The sequence below is a fragment of the Saccopteryx leptura genome, chromosome 6 (assembly GCF_036850995.1).
Source record: "Saccopteryx leptura isolate mSacLep1 chromosome 6, mSacLep1_pri_phased_curated, whole genome shotgun sequence".
NCBI classification, from domain to species: Eukaryota; Metazoa; Chordata; class Mammalia; order Chiroptera; family Emballonuridae; genus Saccopteryx; species Saccopteryx leptura.
Window position 1 is genome coordinate 160,550,016 of NC_089508.1, and position 20,286 is coordinate 160,570,301.

At 52.3% G+C, this 20,286-nt stretch overlaps 1 protein-coding gene across 2 annotated transcripts; it reads left to right on the plus strand.

The window, feature by feature from the left end:
* Positions 1–1,217: 1,217 nt before the first annotated feature.
* REEP2 (receptor accessory protein 2) lies at positions 1,218–7,361 on the plus strand. Of its 2 annotated transcripts, none has more exons than XM_066343192.1 (8): positions 1,218–1,425; positions 3,178–3,250; positions 3,525–3,601; positions 4,903–5,023; positions 5,240–5,353; positions 5,710–5,851; positions 5,954–6,084; positions 6,165–7,361. In XM_066343192.1, exons 1-8 carry the CDS (start codon positions 1,394–1,396, stop codon positions 6,231–6,233), a joined length of 759 nt encoding a protein of 252 aa, XP_066199289.1. In that variant the 5' UTR covers positions 1,218–1,393; the 3' UTR covers positions 6,234–7,361. The 2 variants fall into 2 exon arrangements, with proteins under 2 accessions (XP_066199289.1, XP_066199288.1); XM_066343191.1 differs by having other exon boundaries at positions 1,219–1,425; positions 5,704–5,851.
* The last annotated feature ends 12,925 nt before the right edge of the window (positions 7,362–20,286 follow it).

Below are 20,286 nucleotides of genomic sequence, written 5' to 3' on the forward strand. Positions count from 1 at the left end.
TATGAAATGTGGCTGTACATCCACCTCGGAGTTAGTGGGAGATTATCCAAATAGGGGTCATTTTAATCAAGCAGTAAACGTGGCTTGAAGAGTTAGGACCGACTGTATTCTAATTAGAAAAGGCCTTTTGAAGAGGAAGTTGTAAAGAATAGCAAGAGGGGTCATCAGAGGCTACTTATCTGGAGCCTGTGGGAAAATGTCTTCCAAAGTGTTTAAACCTGGAAATGCAATTATCAGGGTGGAAACAGACATTGTGTGGTTCAAAGATACCGAGTTTGTATAGGACCATAACTGAAATACAGAGCCCATTCAGCCTGGACGGCATGAGCTGATGCTGTGACCACCAAAAGGATTACACCTCCACATAAGGGTAGATGAGGCAAGAAAGGAAAGCAGGCACTAGAGAGGAGTTAGGGAGGTTGGAGCTATATTGTTTTGGTGAAAATCAGGGGACAGGCTAGTGCTAGCCTACATTCTGGATATAAATGTCTTCAGAATTAGGGCATACATAGCCACCAGTGCTCGCTGATGGGGGTGGAACGGAGCTCATGAATCCACCTCCAACCTAGACTCTAGGCCTTCAAAGAAGGTCTGACTCCCCTACCCCAGGTGTTCACCCTAAGAGCACAGGGCTTCCCTGCAAAGCTTAGAAACTGACAGGTCAGATTAGGGAGTTTTCCAACTGGGGTGATTGGTGATGGCTGAGAAGAGGTGGGGTGGACAGATGCAGCTATATTCCTTAGACTTAAGGAGTTCTTGGTAGGTAGGTGTCTTTACAGGGCCTGTAGGGGGTGGGGGTGGGGTAGAAGGTTTGCTAGTCAGCAGTTGGGAGAAATAGCCTATTTAAAGTGGACTGCCTTATGGTTTTGTGACACTTGGCAAATCATTGAACCTCCATAAACCACATTTCCTTATCTTTGAAATGAAGATAATTATAACCTCCGCCTTACAGGCTGGCACACAATAAGCACTCAAAATCACAGATGTTATTCCTCGTGTAATGTTTAATTAAGTCAGCACAATGTGGGCAGAGCAGGAGAAGGGCTGGGATGTCAGGATGGAACCGTGAAGGCCTCTGAGGACCTTAACCAGGCCTTGGAACCCAAAAAGGTGAACGAGAGATTCGAGAGGAAGGACGGGCACTGAGGGTCAAAGGCGCATGCCCGGCGACAGCAGGTGCGGGGGGCGCGGTGGCCTCCCCTTTAAGAACCGCCGCCGCCCACAGCCCGCTGCTGCGGCAGGGACCTCCCCTTTAACAGCGGAGGTTGGTTGCTCGGCTGCCCCCGCGGCGGCTGCGGCTGCTGCTGCTGCTACTACTGCTACTGCGGCTTCTGCCACGGCCGCTGGACCCCCGGCATCTGCATCCTCGCCCGGGCGGGGTCCGCGCCCCGCCATGGTGTCCTGGATCATCTCTCGCCTGGTGGTGTGAGTGCCGGGGCAGGCGGGCGGCGCGGCGGTTGGGAGGGGGGTGGGGGCTGAGGGAGGGGATTGAGGGGGTATTGAAGCCCGGGATGGACCACTGCCGCTTCTAACGGCACAGTCACCTAAAGACACACCGTCCCTATTTGGGATCCCTAGAGACATCGAGGTGTGGGACCCAGGACTAGCAGGCCTGGCTTCCCACCCCTTTTTTATTTTTCTGCTCCTTCTCCTTTCCTCATCCTAAGGGCTGAGCAGCATGGCTTGATTTATGGGGGAGGCGGACATGTCCCTTCCCCCACCTAGCAGATCTGGTCTGGAGGAGCTGCTCAGACCTGGGCCCTCATCTCCCTGGGAGGAGAGAGCTAATGGAAAAGTGGAGAGCAAGGCAGGGCCTCGTCATTCCATAGTTAGGGCCATAGCAGCAGCCTTGGCCTCCCCAAAGGGCCAGTCCCTCTTCTGTCTTCCACTGACTGTCCAGAGATGGAGGATGAGGACACATGCCCTGAAGGTCCCCAGGTGCAACATTTGGGTATGGGAAAGCAGAGATGCTTGGAGGACAAAGTGTGGGAGGTAATCAGGAGATGTGTGTGCTCAGCCTGGGATCATGAAAGCTATGTAGGGGAGGGCAGGGCGTTAGGTGGCCTTCATTCCAGGCTGCCAGCCACATCATGGAGTTATGTTACTGCCACCTCCCCCAGGCTCCAGGAGGGAATCCTGCTCCCACAACCCCAGATTTTGTCCTTTAGGAGTCCACCCCAATTCCTATATCCACAGGCCAGTTATGAAGTATCCTGGCTCTGTAAGGCGGGTCCCTGGGATACAGGCAGGACCCCCACATTGTCAAAGGGTTGGGTCTGCCAGAGGCCCCACGTGGGCCTCAACCAACCCCTGCCCCATCTCAGGATCCTGGCCCTCAGCTTCTACCATGGGGACTGACACCCCGGAATCCAATCCCTGCTACCTTCTTCCCATTCAGTGCCATAATGTGCTGTGTCCTGGCTTCCTCTGGATCCACCCTCATCTCCTTCCTTCCTCTTTCCCATCCCACCCCAGAGGGAATCCAGTAGCCTCCAGAGTGGCTGCTTCTCCCTGTCTGGATGAGCTCCCTGAGGGGTGTAGCCCTCTTATCCCCTCACCTGAGACCTATCTGTGGTCTCTAAGGGGATCACCACCAAGTCTACTCCAGCCAGGGCCTCAAGTTCAGCTTCCCCGCCCCTGAGATTAGTCCCAAGAGTGTTTACATGAGGGGAATAAACCTCTTTGCCCATTGCAGGGCTTCCTGCCCTATGCCCTCTGCTCCCTAGGGCCTCTGACTACCAGGTAGAGTGCCCTGTTAGTGTCAGTTTCCCTGGTAGACCTGGCCCGACCCAGTCTGGCTCTGAGATAGGGAGGTAGAGGGGAAGGGCAGATGGGTATGAATGCACATGGTTTTTGGAGAAGGAAGACACCCTCATGGCAGTGATTAGACCCCTCACTTCCCATGTATGTGCACAACCAAGGATTGTGGCTGAAGGGACCACATTAGACCTTCTGGCCTCTGGGTCTTTCTATATATATCAGTGGCTGGAGAAAAACTGAATAGAGGTAGGTAGGGACATCACCTTAGCTGACTGGGACCTCCATGCTTATGTGTCACCTGAGTCTTGAGTTCATCAATTCAGTTCCTGTTTACCTACCCAGAGACTGAGGCAGAGCTGGGAGGGAGAGGCCACTGCTCTTAGCAGAGGGGCCCAGTAACCATGCCTGCCTCCCTAGGCTCATCTTTGGCACCCTGTACCCAGCCTATTCTTCCTACAAAGCTGTGAAGACAAAAAACGTGAAGGAATATGTGAGTGAATGACCCTTCAGCTCCCATCCAACCCGCATGGCAGACATAGGGGAGGACAGTGGGTCACGTTATAGATGGGGTGACTTTGTACCAACGCTGTTGGCACTAATGAGGCCCTAATTCAAAGGAGGTTTCTCTGTGTTCCTTTTCCCCTGCCTGGGTGTGACCCTCAGGCAAAGCTGAGGTCGGAGAGTCCCTTTCCCACAGGACCCCAGCATGGTTGGCAAGCAGAGGCTGCTCGGGCCCCAGCCAATGCTGCCCTCTATACCCTTAGGTAAAATGGATGATGTACTGGATCGTCTTTGCCTTCTTCACCACAGCTGAGACCCTCACGGATATCGTGCTCTCCTGGTGAGGTCCAGCATCCCCTCCCTGCTTCTCAGCGTCCAGGGCCTCTCGTTTTCGCTACCCAGCCAGCCAAACAAGATTGAAACCCAGGGTAGAGACCACAATTCTATAGGGTTCTGGATGCCACCAACCCAAACCCAGACTTGGCCTGATTGACAGAATAAGAACAAACATACCCTTCACGTTTCTGGTGACAGCCAAAGCATCACAATAGAATTCAGGAAAGCTGTTTCTGCCAGACTTACTGTGACCTTCAGCAGGTCAGAAATCTCTAAGCCTCAATTTCTCTATTTGTAAATGATTCAGTCCTATATACATTGGATGCTTGTACTTCAAAGGCATGAGCACTATGAGGACAAGAAGGGAATATCTTAATCATCTGTATATTCACAGCAGAAGCTCAAAAATATTTACTGAATGGGCAAATGCCTCTTGGAAGAGAGGGCTATCATAGCATACACAGTACATTGGAAGTCACAAGAAGAGTTTAGGGAGAGGTAGAGGACAAAAGATTATTGTGTTGTAGATTACAGTAAATCCTCACTTAATTTGCAATAGGTTATGCAACTCTAAGCAAAACAAAGTATAAGGAAACCAGTTTTACCATAGGCTAATTGATATAAATAAGAGTTAAGTTCCTACAGCATCTTATCAATGTTATAACAAAATGATATTAAATCAAAACAATGTTATTCTAGGTCCTGCAGTACAAGGGCCTATGGCCTTTGAGAAAAATAGTTTTAGCAGAGGAAAGAAAGTGGGTTGAAAATTGAGGGCAGTGAGTGGAGATGTCTCTTGAGTAACAAGCAAAGGAGAGAGCTTCGATGGAGGTTTTGTAAGGATATAGGAGACCTGCCTAGGCATTTGTGACCTGAGAGAGGGAACTGTGGGGAATGGAGAATAATCCTTAAAAGCAAGGGATAGGATCCAGAGCACAGCTGGAGAAACCCCATCTTCCTGAGAAGAAGGAGAGGAGAAGGGGGTATGGACACAGTAGACCTAGAAGGTTAGGAAGCACATCTTAGTCTTGACCCCAGGACAGAGGAGTGGGGGGTCTTGTCAGGGTGAGAGGGCTGGGACTCCCAAAAGAGAAGAGGGCAAGGGAGCCACTGCTGAGGGCAGCTCCTGCTTGGGATCTCAGTTGAGCCTCCCAGCCTCCTTGAGATTAGAAATGACGTCTCCTGAGCTACATGGGGAACACAATGCACTAAAGGGTGGGGAGCTGGCCAGGGTCATACAGGGGATTCATGACCCTACTGACGCCCTGCCCTGGGTTCTGCCACTTGCCTCTGTTCCCCCAACAGGTTCCCCTTCTACTTTGAGCTCAAGATCGCCTTTGTGATATGGCTGCTGTCCCCTTATACCAAGGGCTCCAGTGTGCTCTACCGCAAGTTCGTGCACCCGACACTGTCCAACAAGGAGAAGGTTTGCCCCCACTCTGCTTCCCAGATGGCTCCAGGCTAAGGCAGCCCAGTGCCTGCAGCCTCGTACACTCCTAGCCTTCCCTGTGGGTGCCCAGAGCCTGAAGTGACCCAGCAAGGCCCTGGCCTACTGCAGCAGGCAGTGCCTTTGTCCAGGGAGAAACAGGGGGCAGAGCAGGGCCTGCCTTCCCTTCTTCCTCCTTTCTCTCTGACCCCTCAGGAGATCGACGAGTACATCACACAGGCTCGAGACAAGAGCTATGAGACCATGATGAGGGTGGGCAAGAGGGGCCTGAACTTGGCCGCCAATGCCGCGGTCACAGCTGCTGCCAAGGTGAGATGGGGGTACCCCAAGCTTCTGGGGCCACAGCATGTTCATTTTGTCTCCCTGGTTTGGCCCTTCTGCTTCCACTCTGTCCTCAGGGCTTTGAAGCTTTGGGACTTGTGGAGCTCAGGGTTCCTGGCTCTGTCACACTCTGGCCAAGTGACATCCACTCCCTGAGCCACAGTTTCCGCATCTATCCAAAAGGAAAATATGGCCCCAGCCTGTCAATGCTGCCTTAGGACTGAATGCGGACAGTGTGGGAAAGGCTCTGAGCCCAGTGGTTCCCAGTGCCCCATGATGACCTCTATCTCCACCCCGCCCCTTTCTCCGGTCCTCCCGGTGCGTGGTGGTGACCCTAGGGCCAGGGGGTGCTGTCAGAGAAGCTCCGAAGCTTCAGCATGCAGGACCTGACCCTGATCCGGGACGAGGATACACTGCCCCTGCAGGGGCCTGACGGCCGCCTCCGACCTGGCCCCAGTAGCCTCCTGGACACCATTGAGGACCTAGGTACAGGCAGGGTCCACAGCTGGGCAGGGGGCAGGGGGGCAAGGAGGTGACCAGATGGGAGAGACACCTGGACTCCTATTCTCCTTTCCCCCCAATAACCAGGAGATGACCCTGCCCTGAGTCTGAGGTCTGGCACAAACCAGGCTGATTCCCGGACAGAGGCCTCCGAGGACGATGTGGGAGACAAGGCCCTTAAGAGGGTTAAATCCATCAAAAAAGTGCCCAAAGCTGAGGTGAGAGCCCAGAATTCGGGGGGATGGGGAGGGGGTTGTGGCTCTTGGCTGAGCGCTCTCTGTCTTCCTCTTTCCCACAGCCACTAGCTTCCAAGACCCTGAAGACCCGGCCCAAGAAGAAGACTTCTGGTGGGGGTGACTCGGCTTGAGGTCCTGGCCCCCTGCAGACTGCAGAGCCCCTGCTCCACACTGTGCCCATAGCCCATGTGTCTCAGGCCCCAGGGCCCCTCAGATGGCTGTTTCTGGTGCCTACCCAGTGGCCACTTTTCTGGAAGGGCTTGAGAAAAAGGAGGGAGGCCCTGCTGGAGAATTGGAGGTAGAAGCTGGACCTGGAGCTGAGAACTGAGCTACCCAAGGAGGTGGGGGCTTCTCAGAGCCTGAACTGCCATTCTCCCAGCTCCAGTCCTGTTCGCCCACCCAGTGCCTTGTTGAAAACCATGGCCATCTGCTTCTCTGAGATCCTGCCGTGCACCTGCTGCTCTCCCTGGGTCGGGTAGGGGGCAGTCACAGCCCAGATAGACCAGAGATGGGCCCGAAGGCACCTGGAGGAGAGAGGGTGTGGGGGAGGCCTCGGAGAACCTGGGCAGGGGCTCCAGACCACATCTGTGAACGGAGGACAAGGGCTTAGTGTGTGCTGAAATGACCAGAATGGCCAGGCCAGAACTGTAGCTGGAGGATTGGATGAAGTGTGTGCTACCAGCCCCACAAAAAAGAAGTGGGTTTCTAGGGGTGTGTGTGTGCGTGTGGATGTGTGTTTCTGGGTATAGGGCTGGGGGATTTGGGGTAGAGGACTTTCCCTCCAGCAGTGATCTCCCCTTACCCTCAGCCCTCCCTCCTAATCTCTGAGCCTCAAAGGACGCCAGCCCATGGGGCAGTGGGACTCTGAGGGGCCTCTCACCTCCTCCTCTGCCCCCGGTTCTCTTTTGCCTCTTCCCATTCCTGCCCTGCCCCTGGACTGTGCTCCTCTACCCCTCAGCCCCCTCCCCAGGCCCCTGCTGAGCTAACTCCTTTCCTGCACACCTGGAGGCCCACCCTCCTATTCCCCCGGGCTCCCCTCCTGTGCCAAGCAGACTGGGCCCATGTGAGCAGACCTGTCAGAGCCCAGCCTTACCCCACACCTTGCCCCAGCTTCTGCTGTGATTTCAGTCAGAGCCAGGAGGAATGTGTGAAGAAGAAAAAGAAATTTAGGAGCCAAGGGGCTCCCAATTCAGTGGAAAGTAAATGCTTATTGGACCTTTGGCATTGAATGAGCCAATAAACCAAACACTGGCACTTCACTAATGTCGGCCTCTGCTTTGTTCTTGCCCCACCCAGTCTAGATAAAAGGACCTGAGTGAGAAGCAGGGCCCAGCTGGGGAGGGAGGGGGGAAAGAGGTCAGACTGAACACAAGGAGCTCTGAGGAAATGGTTTGGGGCTCAAGATAGACTAAGGGGACCAACTGGGATCAAGACTTAAGAAGGGTTGGGGTCCTCAACCCTCTAGGGTTGCCTTGTCATTCAGAATCCTTCCCTGAGACCCCCATCCCCAAACAGACTTTCTGGTACCCCATGGAAAGTGCCAGGTGTAAGCTCTGAGGACAGAGACCCCAGTGAGGCCCCCAGGGAAGGGAGGGTGGGCAGCTGGGCAGGGCTGGAGGGTTGGATGGCCATAGTACCCAGAAAGACTGAAACATGTTGAAGAAGGGCTGTGAGCCTGAGACTGCCAGGTGGGCTGAGAAAGGAGGTGGAGATGGGAACCGGCCCCAAGACCCATGTCCGACCCTGGGAACAGACAAGGACAGGGTCCAAGGACTGGGGCCAAAGAAGCAGCCCCCTGTGGCCCCAGAAGGGAGAGGTTGAGCCCTGAGCTACTGGGCTAGGTAGAAGGACAGAAGGAGGGAAACTGCAGGACATGGGGTCTGAACCCTTGGGAGGTAGAGTCAAGGCCACCAGGGGTCTGGGGGCACAACTGCCTGGGAAGAGACCCTGGAAGGCAGAACCCAGGAAAAGGAAAAGGATGACAGGGAGTAGAAGCAGCATCAGAAGATAAACAAAGGAAAAGAATGGAGAGGGAGGGGGGAGAGAGGGCAGGAAGGAGGAGGGAGAGAGAAGGGAGCAAATAAAGAGCAGCTCAGCCTCATGGAAGAAAAATGGAGGAGGCAGAGCATGGGCTGGGGCGGGGAGTGTCGGGACCCAGCTGCAGCCTCTGGCCCCAAGGTTGGTAAAACGCCCTGCATCAGGCTTTCCTCTTCCTTCTCTGGCATTATAGTGGTATGTCCTTGTTGGGCGGATAAAATGTATTATGCTCACTTTGTTAAAGATGGCGCTGCCCACGTGGAGACCATTGCCCAGGTGATATTAATGTGTGTTGGGGGCAGGCTGTGGGCAGGCAGAATCCTTGTAGCCTGGGGCTTGGTTTTGGGATTAAGCCTTTCCCACCCTTTTTGATGTGGGGTGGTACAATCCCATCATGCCCCAGATAAGTGACTTTGTATGATATTAGACACTTCCCTATTTTGTATATTGGATTAAAGGTTTGGATTTCTACACTATAAAATAGGGGCAGAACAGGAGCTTGCTCTCTTGGTTCCTGAGATTATCACTAGAGGAGAGAGGAGAGAGGAGAGCAGAGAGAGGCCTCGTGGAGGAGGCCAGGAGAAGCAGCCAAGATGGCGGAGTGTTGAGTGAGAAGCCAGTTTGTGCAGAGTTTGTGCAGGGAGAAGGAAGAAGATGGGGAACAGAGGTGAATAAATCTGGTGAGCTAGAAACCTTTGATTCTAGGAAACTTGGATAAGTCAGTAGCTTTGTGAGCACTGAATGTGAGTGGGTTTTGGAGTGTGTGTTTTTACTTGCCCGCCGGGTGCAAGCTAGGATTAAAGGTAATGGCCCATCAGTTTTTGGCTCCGTTGTTTCTTTACCAACTGTCCGAATCTAATGCGAACCTGCATGGGCCAGGCTGCTGTGATGGTGGCCGTGGCTACTGGCTACACAGTCCTCCAGACACACTTGAGCCAAGCTGGCCAAGAAGGTCCAGAACTGGGGTTACAGTGGAGGTGACGTAGGAGATGCCCTTTCATCTTCCCTGGAAGCCTCCAGTCAACAGCCCTCTCACAGTCATTTCTTTCACCTTTGGCCTCTGAGCAAATGGGCCCCTTTCTCTACCAGGAAAGAGAGGAAGTGTCAGGGAAGAATTCAGAAGAGAAACTCCCTTGTTCTAGAAATATCTCCAGAGAGTAAGATGCTGCAGTCTCATGCTAGCAACTACCATGTGGCTAGAAAAGCAGGTTAGGCCCTCTCTAACCTAAATCCCACTTGCTGCTCCCTCCAGTCCGCACCCAGTCCGCCGGGTGTGCCCCTCCGCCCCCCCTAATCCGTCCCCTGAGTTCCTGGCCCTCTCCCCGTTCCCTATTCCGACTGTCAGGGCCCCTTCGGAGTCTGCCCGGCTCTGGCCCGCCTCCGTGCCTGCAGCCTCTTCCCGGCGGGCCGTCCCATCCTGGGAGCCCACCCCGGATTGAGACGCTGAACATGTTGCCATGCGGCCGGCTGGAAGGCCAGTGCGCGGCTCCCCGTCCAGCGGGCCTGCTGACTCAGGGCCGCTGACCTGTAGCTCTGCCCGACCAACGGCCGTGCCTCGCTCACAGGTACATCCTGACTCCTGTGACATCTCAGAGCTTTAGCTATGTGAACTCTAAAGTTTGGAATAGAAAGACTAACATCCCTCTGGACTCTGTGGATTCATATGAGAGAGCTGTCAGAGTGTGCTGTATTTTACCTCAGTGAGAAGAGGGAAGATAGAAAAAAATAAAAATTTTAAATCCCATTTGCTGCATTACACACACGCACATGGGCTTGCACCCACAGTGACAGTAGCTGAGGTCACTGTCACATTACACATTGCCAGGCTCTCCATGCACATCTGGGTTTCCCTGTGTCAACAGGGACATGCTCAGCTTTCTAAACTCATTGGTCTGTTGCCATGGAAACAATCATTCTCCTAGAGCTGGGCACAGAGCCTGGCCACTGTGGTGCAGGGGAGAAGAAGAGATATGGGGGAGTGACAAAAAGAATGAGTGGGGCCTGACCAGGTGGTGGCACAGTGGATAGAGCATTGGACTGGGATGCGGAAGGACCCAGGTTCGAGACCCGGAGGTCACCAACTTGAGCACGGGCTCATCTGGTTTGAGCAAAAGCTCACCAGCTTGGACCCAAGGTCGCTGGCTTGAGCAAGAAGTTACTTAGTCTGCTGAAGGCCCACGGTCATATATGAGAAAGGAATCAATGAACAACTAAGGTGTCACAATGCACAACGAAAAACTGATGATTGATGCTTCTCATCTCTCTCTGTTCCTGTCTGTCTGTCCCTGTCTATCCCTCTCTCTGATTCTCTCTCTGTCTCTGTAAAATAAATAAATAAAATTAAAAAAAAAAAAAAGAATAAGTGGGAAGGCCTGACCTGTGTTGGCGCAGTGGATAAAGTGTTGACCTGGAATGCTGAGGTCGCCGGTTCAAGACCCTGGGCTTGCCTGGTCAAGGCACATATGGGAGTTGATGCTTCCTGCTCCTCCCCTCTTCTCTCTCTCTCTTCAATAAGAATGAATAAATAAAATCTAAAAAAAAAAAAAAGAATGAGTGGGAAGTCTCCTAGAAGGAGGTTGGTGGGACACATCTGAGTCTAGGAGAACCCTTGCTATCTCATTCTTTGGGACCAGCTGCCCTCTCCCCTCTGTCTCAGTGAATCCCTCTAGGCCAGGAGAGTTGGATAGAGAGGTCAGAAAAGAAAAGAGGCATATGGCTCAAGCTCTATGGAGGGCGCTCAATCACTGCCTGGGCCTGCAGTGGGCATTGAGGGATAATTAGATTTGGGGGCAGGCTGATGTCTAGCCCTGTGTTCCACACCCAGATCATGTTGGGGACACTGGACAGCCCTCCAGGCCTGAGATTTCTGGCTAGAATGGCCTCAGGCACGGAAGTTCTTTGGCTGGTTCCCCCTGCCTTTTGTCTGTGAGCCCCACACCTGGAGAATGAGCTTAAAATGGGATTTCCATGCCGTGATATCACAGGAAAGCCAGCAGCTCCAACCTGGGCCAGCTCTTCCTCCATCATCAGAGCTGAGCTCAACCTTGTTCATTCCTGGGAAATAGGGGAAGGCAGAGGAGGCAGGGGCTCTGAGGACTCTGGGCCATGGTCTTCGTATCTGTGCTATCCCGGATAACTGGGAGAAACTGTTTCCAAGCCGAAACCCACTGCTGGCTTCCCCATTGCCTTACATTTCAGCCAGTATGTGACCATTTCTCTCCCAAATTCCCCCAGTTTTTTTCCTCTCTCTCTCTCTCTGAGCTCGGCAAGGTCTGCCTGGAGGGAGAGGTCACCTAAAGTCTTAGAGCCGTTTCTGTTCTGCAGAGAGCTTGTCCCACATCTAGGCTGGAGGCAGCAATGCGTGGGAGGAATGCCTGCAAAAAGAAAAAGGCCCGGTAGGTGGCGCAGCTCCCTCCCAATGTGGGATTCCCCGGCCCCTGCATGGGACAATCTTTGCTGCAGCAGGTTTGCCTAAAATATGGTGAGCAGAGTGCTTCGTGCCTCACTCCCTGGAGTTGGAGGTTCATAAAGAAAGCATTCCGCGCCTGACCCATGGTGGCACCGTGGATAAGGCATCCACCAGGAATGCTGAGGTCGCCGGTTCGGAACCCCGGGCTTACCAGGTCAAGGCACATATGGGAGTTGATGCTTCCTGCTCCTCCCCCTTCTCTCTCTCCCTTTCTGTTGCTCTCTCCTTCTCACCTCTGTAAAATGAATAAATAAAATTAAAAAAGAAAAAAAAGAAAGCATTCCTGCAGGTAGACAGGATAGATATGGATTCTCAAGCAATTGCTTTCTAAGCCCAGCCTGTATGCACACCCCCTACCTACTACCCAAAGAAGGTCAGACCAGAGGGCAGGTATTCCGTTTAGGTAAAGATCAGGCCCCTTCTGGGGAGCAGGGAAATTGTGAGGCTGACCCAGGAAGGGCCCTGCAGCCCAACCGGCCCAAACTTGGCTTCTGAAATGGCATCTAGAGAGGCTTCTGAACTTATTTCGGGGTGAGTTGAGGAGAGGGACCCATGAGGTGGCAAAAGGCAGAAAGCTTGGGGGGACAGCTTGGGCTCAGGGGAAGGAAGCCCACCCAGCTGCAGGAGTCCATGGATATGATCTCCCTGATAGCCACAGTGGGAGTCCCAAGTCTGCCTAATTTTCCCTGTTCCATGTCCCTTCACTTATAGTCACCTGGGTTATCATGGGGTTAAAAAGGAAGACAGACCCTAATACCCAAATCCTGGAATCCTAAGGTATTTTTTTTTTTTTTTTTTTGTATTTTTCTGAAGCTGGAAACGGGGAGAGACAGTCAGACAGACTCCCACATGCGCCCACCAGGGGGCGATGCTCTGCCCCTCCAGGGCGTCACTCTGCCCCGACCAGAGCCACTTCAGCGCCTGGGGCAGAGGCCAAGGAGCCATCCCCAGCGCCCGGGCCATCTTTGCTCCAATGGAGCCCTGGCTGCGGGAGGGAAAGAGAGAGACAGAGAGGAAGGAGGGGGGGGGGTGGAGAAGCAAATGGGCGCTTCTCCTATGTGCCCTGGCCGGGAATCAAACCCGGGTCCCCCGCACGCCAGGCCGATGCTCTACCGCTGAGCCAACCGGCCAGGGCCCCAAGGTATTTTTGCAGAAGCCCAGGCTGGAGATCCTCAGTGATCTACCTTTGCCTGACCTCTTTCCCAAACTGACCCCATCAGCCCTGCATACCTAATGAATTACCCTCTCCTTTTGTCCCAGCCAGATGAGTGATCAATAAATAATGCTGCCTGAAATATTGATGGCAAGTTTTACACCAGGATCCCTTTGCTGTGCCTGTTGTTGGGGAACTTGAGAGCTGACAGAGAAATGCATGACCCCCAGAGAGCTCTTCCCTGTCTCTGCCAAGAGAAGGTCTTTCTTTGCCAAGATTTCAACCCGTTCCCATCTCAGCCAGAATTACGATTCACTCCTATCAAGTTAGAAGAGGAAAGGTCCCCCAGCGACTGATACGGCCAGCCCCCAGGGAAAGACGGGGTAAACTAAATCAATCAAAGGTCCTTCTTGATACCAGTGCCTCCTTTGATATCATTTCCTCTGTTCTATGTCCATCTTGGACCTGTCAGGCCCAGTTTTCTGAGTGGTGACTCAAGAAAAGACCTATGACTTTCCCACTCCCACCTCAACTATTTAGAGCCTGAGCAGAAGGGACTTAAGGTGCTCCCAGACTTCTCTGGCCTCAGTCACTCTCATCTGGTTTTGTTTCCCCTGGAAGAAGGGGAGGAGAGAGGAGAAGGAGGAAGAGGTGGGTGCTCTTGAGCCCTCGATGCCAGTGCCTTTTGCAGGAGCCTGGCCTACTCAGATCTTCGCATTACCACTGCCTTCTGCCCAAGCACTCTTTTTTTTTCTTTTCTTTTCTTTTTTATGGATTGATTTTAGTGAGGGAGTAAGGGAGAGAGAGAGACAGAGAGAGAGAGAGAGAGAGAGAGAGAGAGAGAGAGAGACAGGAACATAACTCTGTTCCTGCATGTGCCCTGACCGGGGACCAAACCAGCAACCTCGGTTCTTTGGGACGACACCCTAACCAACCAAGTCATCTAGGCAGGGCCTGCCCAAGCTCTCTTTTTTTTTCCAAGTGAGAGGAGGCAGAGAGACAGACTCCCGCATGCACCCAGACTGAGATCCACCTGGCAACCCCTGTCTGGGGCCAATGCTCTGCCCATCTGTGGCCTTGTTGGCAACCGAGCTATATTTTTTTTAGCACCTGAAGCAGAGGCTCCACGGAGCTATCCTCAGCACCAGGGCAGATGCGCTCAAACCAGTTGAGCCATGGCTGCAGGAAGAGAAGAGAGAGAGAGAGAGAGAGAGAGAGAGAGAGAAGAAGGAAGGGGAGGGGTGGAGAAGCAGATGGTTACTTCTCCTGTGTGCCCTGACTGGGACTCAAACCCGGGACATACACATGCTGGGCCAACGCTCTACCACTGAGCCATCCAGCCAGGGCCTGCCCAAGCACTCTTGTTCTCCTGCTTCCCTGGTCAACTCCCATGTACACTTCAGGGTTCAGCTTAGATGTGATTCCCCCACCCTACTCCCTCCAGACCCTGTGGCACCCTGCTCATCCCTCCTGACAGCACACACCACACTGTCGGACCATTGCCTGCTTGCCCCCACACTGAAAGTCGTGTGGTAGGCAATGGGTCTGTCTGGTTCACCACTACTTCCCCAGCATTCAGTACGGAGCCGGTCATACAGTAAGCACTCGGCACATTTTTGTGGAATGTTCAAATGATGTCCCTGCAGCACTCCGGGAAAAACACCAACCTTCCGACCTCAGCATCCCTCTGCTGAGCTGTTGGCCTGCACCTGAGGATAGCACAGCTGCTGCCCGGACAGCCCCTCCCTCTGACTGCTCGGCCTGTGCTAGGGCTCACTTGTGTTCCTTTTCTCTCTCACATACACAGATGGGAATCAGCTTTCCAGCCATGTTCAGTTCTCACTTTAATTCAAATGCTAAATTGGGAAGAAGAGCAGCCTCACACTCCCAATTTAGCGTGGGAGAGAAAAAGGGAGACAGCCTGGATGTTGCCAGAGAAAGGAGAAAGTTGGGTTTGGGGTGGGAGTGGTGGCAAACAGGCCCAAGAGAAGACTACAAAACCCTCACCACCCAGCTCCTAAAAATAAACCATCCAGAGCATGACCCCAGAGTGACCCCTATAAGCCTCTATCCTGTTTCAGTGCAGCCATTCCAGGCATAATCCCCAGTCTAAGGGTGGGATTAGGGGAGGCAGAGGAGACTCTGGTTATCAAAACTATCCAAAGCGGGAGATGCTGTTGCTTTGGTCACTGGTAGTAGGAAACCAGGAAGTCCTTCTTAAATCTAACTTGAATCTCTGCTGAGATAGATGATGAACAAAAAGAGTTCATAAACAGATTTCCCACTAATATTCATAGCAGCATTATTCGCAAATGTCAATCGGTGGAAACACCCAAATGTCCATCAACAGATGAATGGATAAACACAATTCAATAGCTACACACAATGAAATAGCCTTAGAAAGGAATCTAATTCTGCAACATGCTGCAACATGGATGAACCTTGAGAACATTATGCTAAGTAAAATAAACCAGTTGCAAAAGCACAAATATGATTCTACTTATGAGGTACCTAGAATAGGCATACTCATAGAGACAGAAACTATAATAGAGTTTACCAGGGGCTGGGGAAAGGGGAACAGGGTGGGGAATTAGTATTTTATGGGTATAAGGTTTTTATTTGGGGATGATGAAAAAGAGTTCTGGAAATGGGTAGTGGTGATAGTTGTACAACACTGTGAATGTGCTTAATGCCACTAGATTGTACACTTAAAATGATTAAAATATGCCATGTATATTTTATCACAATAATTTATTTTTTTTAAGCTTAGTGTTTTTTTTAAATTTTATTTATTTATTTATTTATTCATTTTAGAGAGAAGAGACAGTTAGAGTGAGAGAGAGAGAGAGAGAGAGAGAGAGAGAGAGAGAAAGGGGGGAGGAGCAGGAAACACTAACTCCCATATGTGCCTTGACCAGGCAAGCCCAGGGTTTTGAACCGGTGCCCTCAGCATTCCAGGTCAACGCTTTATCCACTGCACCACCACAGGTCAGGCTATCACAATAATTTTAAAAATATATTTATTTTACTGATTTTAGAGAGAGAAAGGGGAAAATTGGAAGAGATAGAACATCAATCTGTTCCTGCATATGCCCTGACTGGGGATCAAACCAGCAACCTCTGTGCTTCGGGATGGTGCTCTAACCAACGAGCTATCTGGCCAGGGCTATGGCAATAATTTTTTTTTAAAAAAGACACTTGAGGCCCTGGCTGGTTGGCTCAGCGGTAGAGCATTGGCGGGTGTATGGAAGTCCCAGGTTCGATTCCCGGCCAGAGCACACAGGAGAAGCGCCCATCTGTTTCTCCACCCTTGCCCCTCTCCTTTCTCTCTGTCTCTCTCTTCCCCTCCTGCAGCCAAGGCTCCATTGAAGCAAGGTTGGCCCAGGTGCTAGAATGGCTCCAATCGCGGTGGAGCAATGGCCCAGAGGGGCCGAGCATCACCCCCTGGTGGGCATGCTGGGTGGATCCTGGTCAGGCGCATGCGGGAGTCTGTCTGTCTGCCTCCCCCCCCCACCTCATGCTTCTCACTTCGGAAAAAATACCCCAAAAAAGGAAAAATAAAAAAAAAAAGATACTTGAGTCCACCCTGGCCAGGTAGCTCAGTTGGTTAGTGTTGTTCTGAAGTGCAGAGTTTACCAGTTTGATCCCCAATCAGGGCATATATAGGAACAGATCTATGTTCCTGTCTCTCTAAAATCAATTTTTTTTTAAATTTAGTGAGAAGAGGGGAGGCAGAGAGACAGACCCCTACATGCGCCCCTCTGCCCATCTGGGGCCCTTGCTCCATTGCAACCGGAGCCATTTTTTGGTGCCTAAGGTGGAGGCCATGGAGCCGTCCTCAGTGCCTGGGGCCAACTGCTCCAATAGAGCCATGGCTGCAGGAGAGGAGGAGAAGAGAGAGAGAGAGAGAAGCAAGGGGGATGGAGAAGTAGATGCATGTTTCTCCTGTGTGCCCTGACTGGGAATTGAACCCAGGATATCTACAAGCCAGGCCAACACTCTACCACTGAGCAAATCAGCCAGGTCCTCTCTAAAATCAATTAAAAAAAAGATATTTGAGTCTAATATCAGCTTCAAGACAATCATCCTACCAGGATGGCTCTCTCTCTCTGTAACTGAACCAGAGAGAAAGGGGGGAGGAGCAGGAAGCATTAACTCCCATATATGCTCAGAGGGAAACTGAGTCCTACAAATTCCATAGATCTTCATCCTTTGCCTGCTGATAGGAGCAGAAATGCTGCCTCAGCCCAGAGCAAAGCCAAGACCCCTCTGCAGCTATTCGTAGGGAGAGAAGCTAACTTACCTTCCCTTAACACCACCTGTCAGTGCGATGATAATCTAGATGGAAGCTCTTCCTCCTGTTTCTGGGTGCCAGCTTTCTCATCAGTCGCTCACTCCGATGTTGCCCTAAAACAAGGTTTCCATATGGGTAGAGTAGTAGGGTGGTTGGAGGAGGAAAAAGAGAGGACCCCCTTCCATCTAGCCACTCTGACTATCCCACTGCCTCTGTACCAAGAAAAGCAATGCACTTTGGACCAATCTGCCTTTTAGCAAAGTTGAGCATCTGTTTTTTCTGGCTCCCTGCCTCCTATTGGGAGGGCCCTGAAGGGAGTCTGTGGTAGCTGGTGCTGATTCATCCAGCCCTTGCCCTCTCTCCTGAACCATCTCGCATCTCTCCTGGACTGTAGCACCCTCTATGTCCTGGACTATAGCGTGGTTTCCTGGTTTCACCACCAGTCCTCTCCCACCCAGCTTCCTGCCATTATTTTGAAATGGCAAGTTGGCTTTCTTGCTGCCCTGGACAGCTCAGTGGGTGGGAGCTGGGTTGGGAGATCCCATCCACTGTGCTTCCCTGAGAGAGCACAGGTCACACTTCCCTGAGAGAGCACAGGTTGCACTTGCTTGTTTACTAGCCTGCCTCCCTCGCTAGGCTGTGAACTGCAAAAGGAGTAACCCCCTTATTACTTTTCTTTGTATCTCTAATGCCCAAAGTGGAGTAGATGTTTGAGAAATTGTTGAATTGAAATGTTCCGTTCACGTCTGTCTCCCCTATTCCACTTGACTCAAGAACCGCTGTAGGGTGACAGCTTTGTCTAACTCATTCTATGACCCCAGAGAACAGTTCGTGTGAGGTGGGGTTTTCAGTTAGAGCAGTGGTCCCCAACCCCTGGGCTGTAGACCGGTACCGGTCCGTGGGCCATTTGGTACCAGTCCGCAGAGAAAGAATAAATAACTTACATTATTTCCGTTTTATTTATATTTAAGTCTGAATGATGTTTTATTTTTTAAAAATGACCAGATTTCCTCTGTTATATCCGTCTAAGACTCACTCTTGACACTTGTCTCGGTCATGTGATACATTTATCCGTCCCACCCTAAAGGCCGGTCCGTGAAAATATTTTCTGACATTAAACCGGTCCGTGGCCCAAAAAAGGTTGGGGACCACTGAGCTAGAGGGTTCTGAAGTTAGACTGTCTGGACTGGAATCTTGGCTCTACCTTTGCCTGGCTCCCTGATCTTGAGCAAGTCGACTGCCTTCTGGGTGTGTTCTCTCATCAATGAAATGGAGGTAAGAATGCATTGTGAGGCATGTTGAGGACAAATGCCTGTAAAGTGTTTAGCACAGAGACTATCACATCATCAGTGTGTCTCGTGGGTGAGGGGTGTGTGTTAGAGAATGCATCTAGAGATTAAGGAGGAAACAAGCACCACCCCTGATTGCTGCATTCTGGTGTTTGGGGGTGGGGGTAGGGGTGAGGGTAGTGCCAGAGTGGGGTAATCCTGGGGGCTGCTTCCCCCTCTCCTCCTCTTCACACCAGGTCTGCAGAGTCTAGGCTCACCTGCCGTGCGCTGAGCAGCCTAGCTCAAGGCAGTGGTGAGGGGCCAGAAATAACCGTTGTTGCTATTCCTGCCTTTCTGGGCTGGATGGGAACGCTGCCTTTCTCATCTAAAGGCTGCTCTAGACTTCCTGCACATCAGTGGGCTCTTATGTAACATCCCCCTCCCTCTGCCTGCCCAACGAGCTTCCAGAGATTTCTGCAGTCGACTTTGCCGCACACTTAGCTGGGGTAGGGGGAGCAAAGAAGTCACAACAAGCTGGATTGTCCTCTAAGCCCAGGGTCCTGCCAGCCCTGGCCTGGGAGAGTGGCCACCCAACATAGGGCAGAGGGACTGATGTCCAAGGACAGTAGTTTGCTTTCTGTATCTGCAGAGAACTCTGGGACAGAGAGGACCCAGAGAGCCTTACCTAAGTGTTCATTTACCTCCACCCACTCCCTCTTCCCTTAACAGACCCCCTGTGCCACCTCACCAAGTTATGATGCCCCCGAGTTTTCCTCTTCAGGCCTAACCTAACTCTGGCACGTGACCCCTTTGGCAGACTCAGGACAGCAGCCTAGACCCCAACTCTCTCAGGAAGACCCCCCACCTTGGGCCAAGTTCTCTCTTGTCTCTTCCCTACAGCCTCTAGGTTCCATCTGGAGCACGCCAGGCACCCTCTTCGGAGCCCAGGTGACCTTCTGCGTCCCTCTTCATGAGCCCGTCTCAGAACGGCCTTCTCCACCTATGCTAGGACTCAGGTTCGCCTCTGGCACCCAGTTCCCCATCTGAAATTGAGATGGCTTCACACTCCAACACTCTGGATGATTTTCTCTCTCGTGTCGCCTGCCTTTCTCTGTGTCTCCATTTCTCCCTACCTTCTCAGTGCGCCTTCTGAGCCAGCCTCTTCCTGGCCTCTGCAGGTTTCTTCTTACCCCTCAAACCCTCTCTGAGGTGAGAGCAAAGCTGCCCCACACGCACTGAAGCCAGGCCCTCCATGTTTCCGCCAGAGCCCATCAGCCTTCGGAAAGTGTGACAAGAGCTCTAGACAGTACCAAAAGGAGAGTCACTTCCTGAGCCCCAGGGCTGGCCACAGCCGTGGCAAACCACAATCTGAGCAGCACATGTTGGTGCTGACGTAGCCCAGGGTTGAAGAGAAGGAAGTGGCAGTGGAAAAAGGGGCTTGTTTTTCTCTGAGAGCTGCAGCCTGCTCAGCCCTGGGTCGGGTGTCTGAGACATGATGGTGTCTGCTGGCTTTCTCCTGGAGCCCCCGCTGCCATGGACAAGCTCAGTTCTTCTCTCACCTCGCTGCCTCCTCCTCCTCCTCCTCCTCCTCCTCTGTTTGCAAGGGAAGTCAGAGCACAGACCTGCAGGTCCTCTAAGGGCTCTCACCTTCCCCAGGGTTTCTGGAACCAGTTACCTGGTGGGCAAGGTCTGAGAGTTCCAGACTCATCCTTAAACATGTTTTCAGGCCCCATGGGCACACAGACCAGGGTGTGAGAGTGGCTCAGAACCTTCCTCATCCCCAACCTGGTTTCCTTTAGGCCCCAGGCCAGTTGTCCCATTTGGGCTGTTGGTCATGAGTTGAGTGCTCACAAGCCCAAGCTGAAATTTGGCTCCTTGAAAGGGGACAATTCTTTTCACCATGTCTCCTCCCCGTTCATTCCGCCTAGTCACAGCAAACAGAAGTGTGCCACTGGCCAAAAGA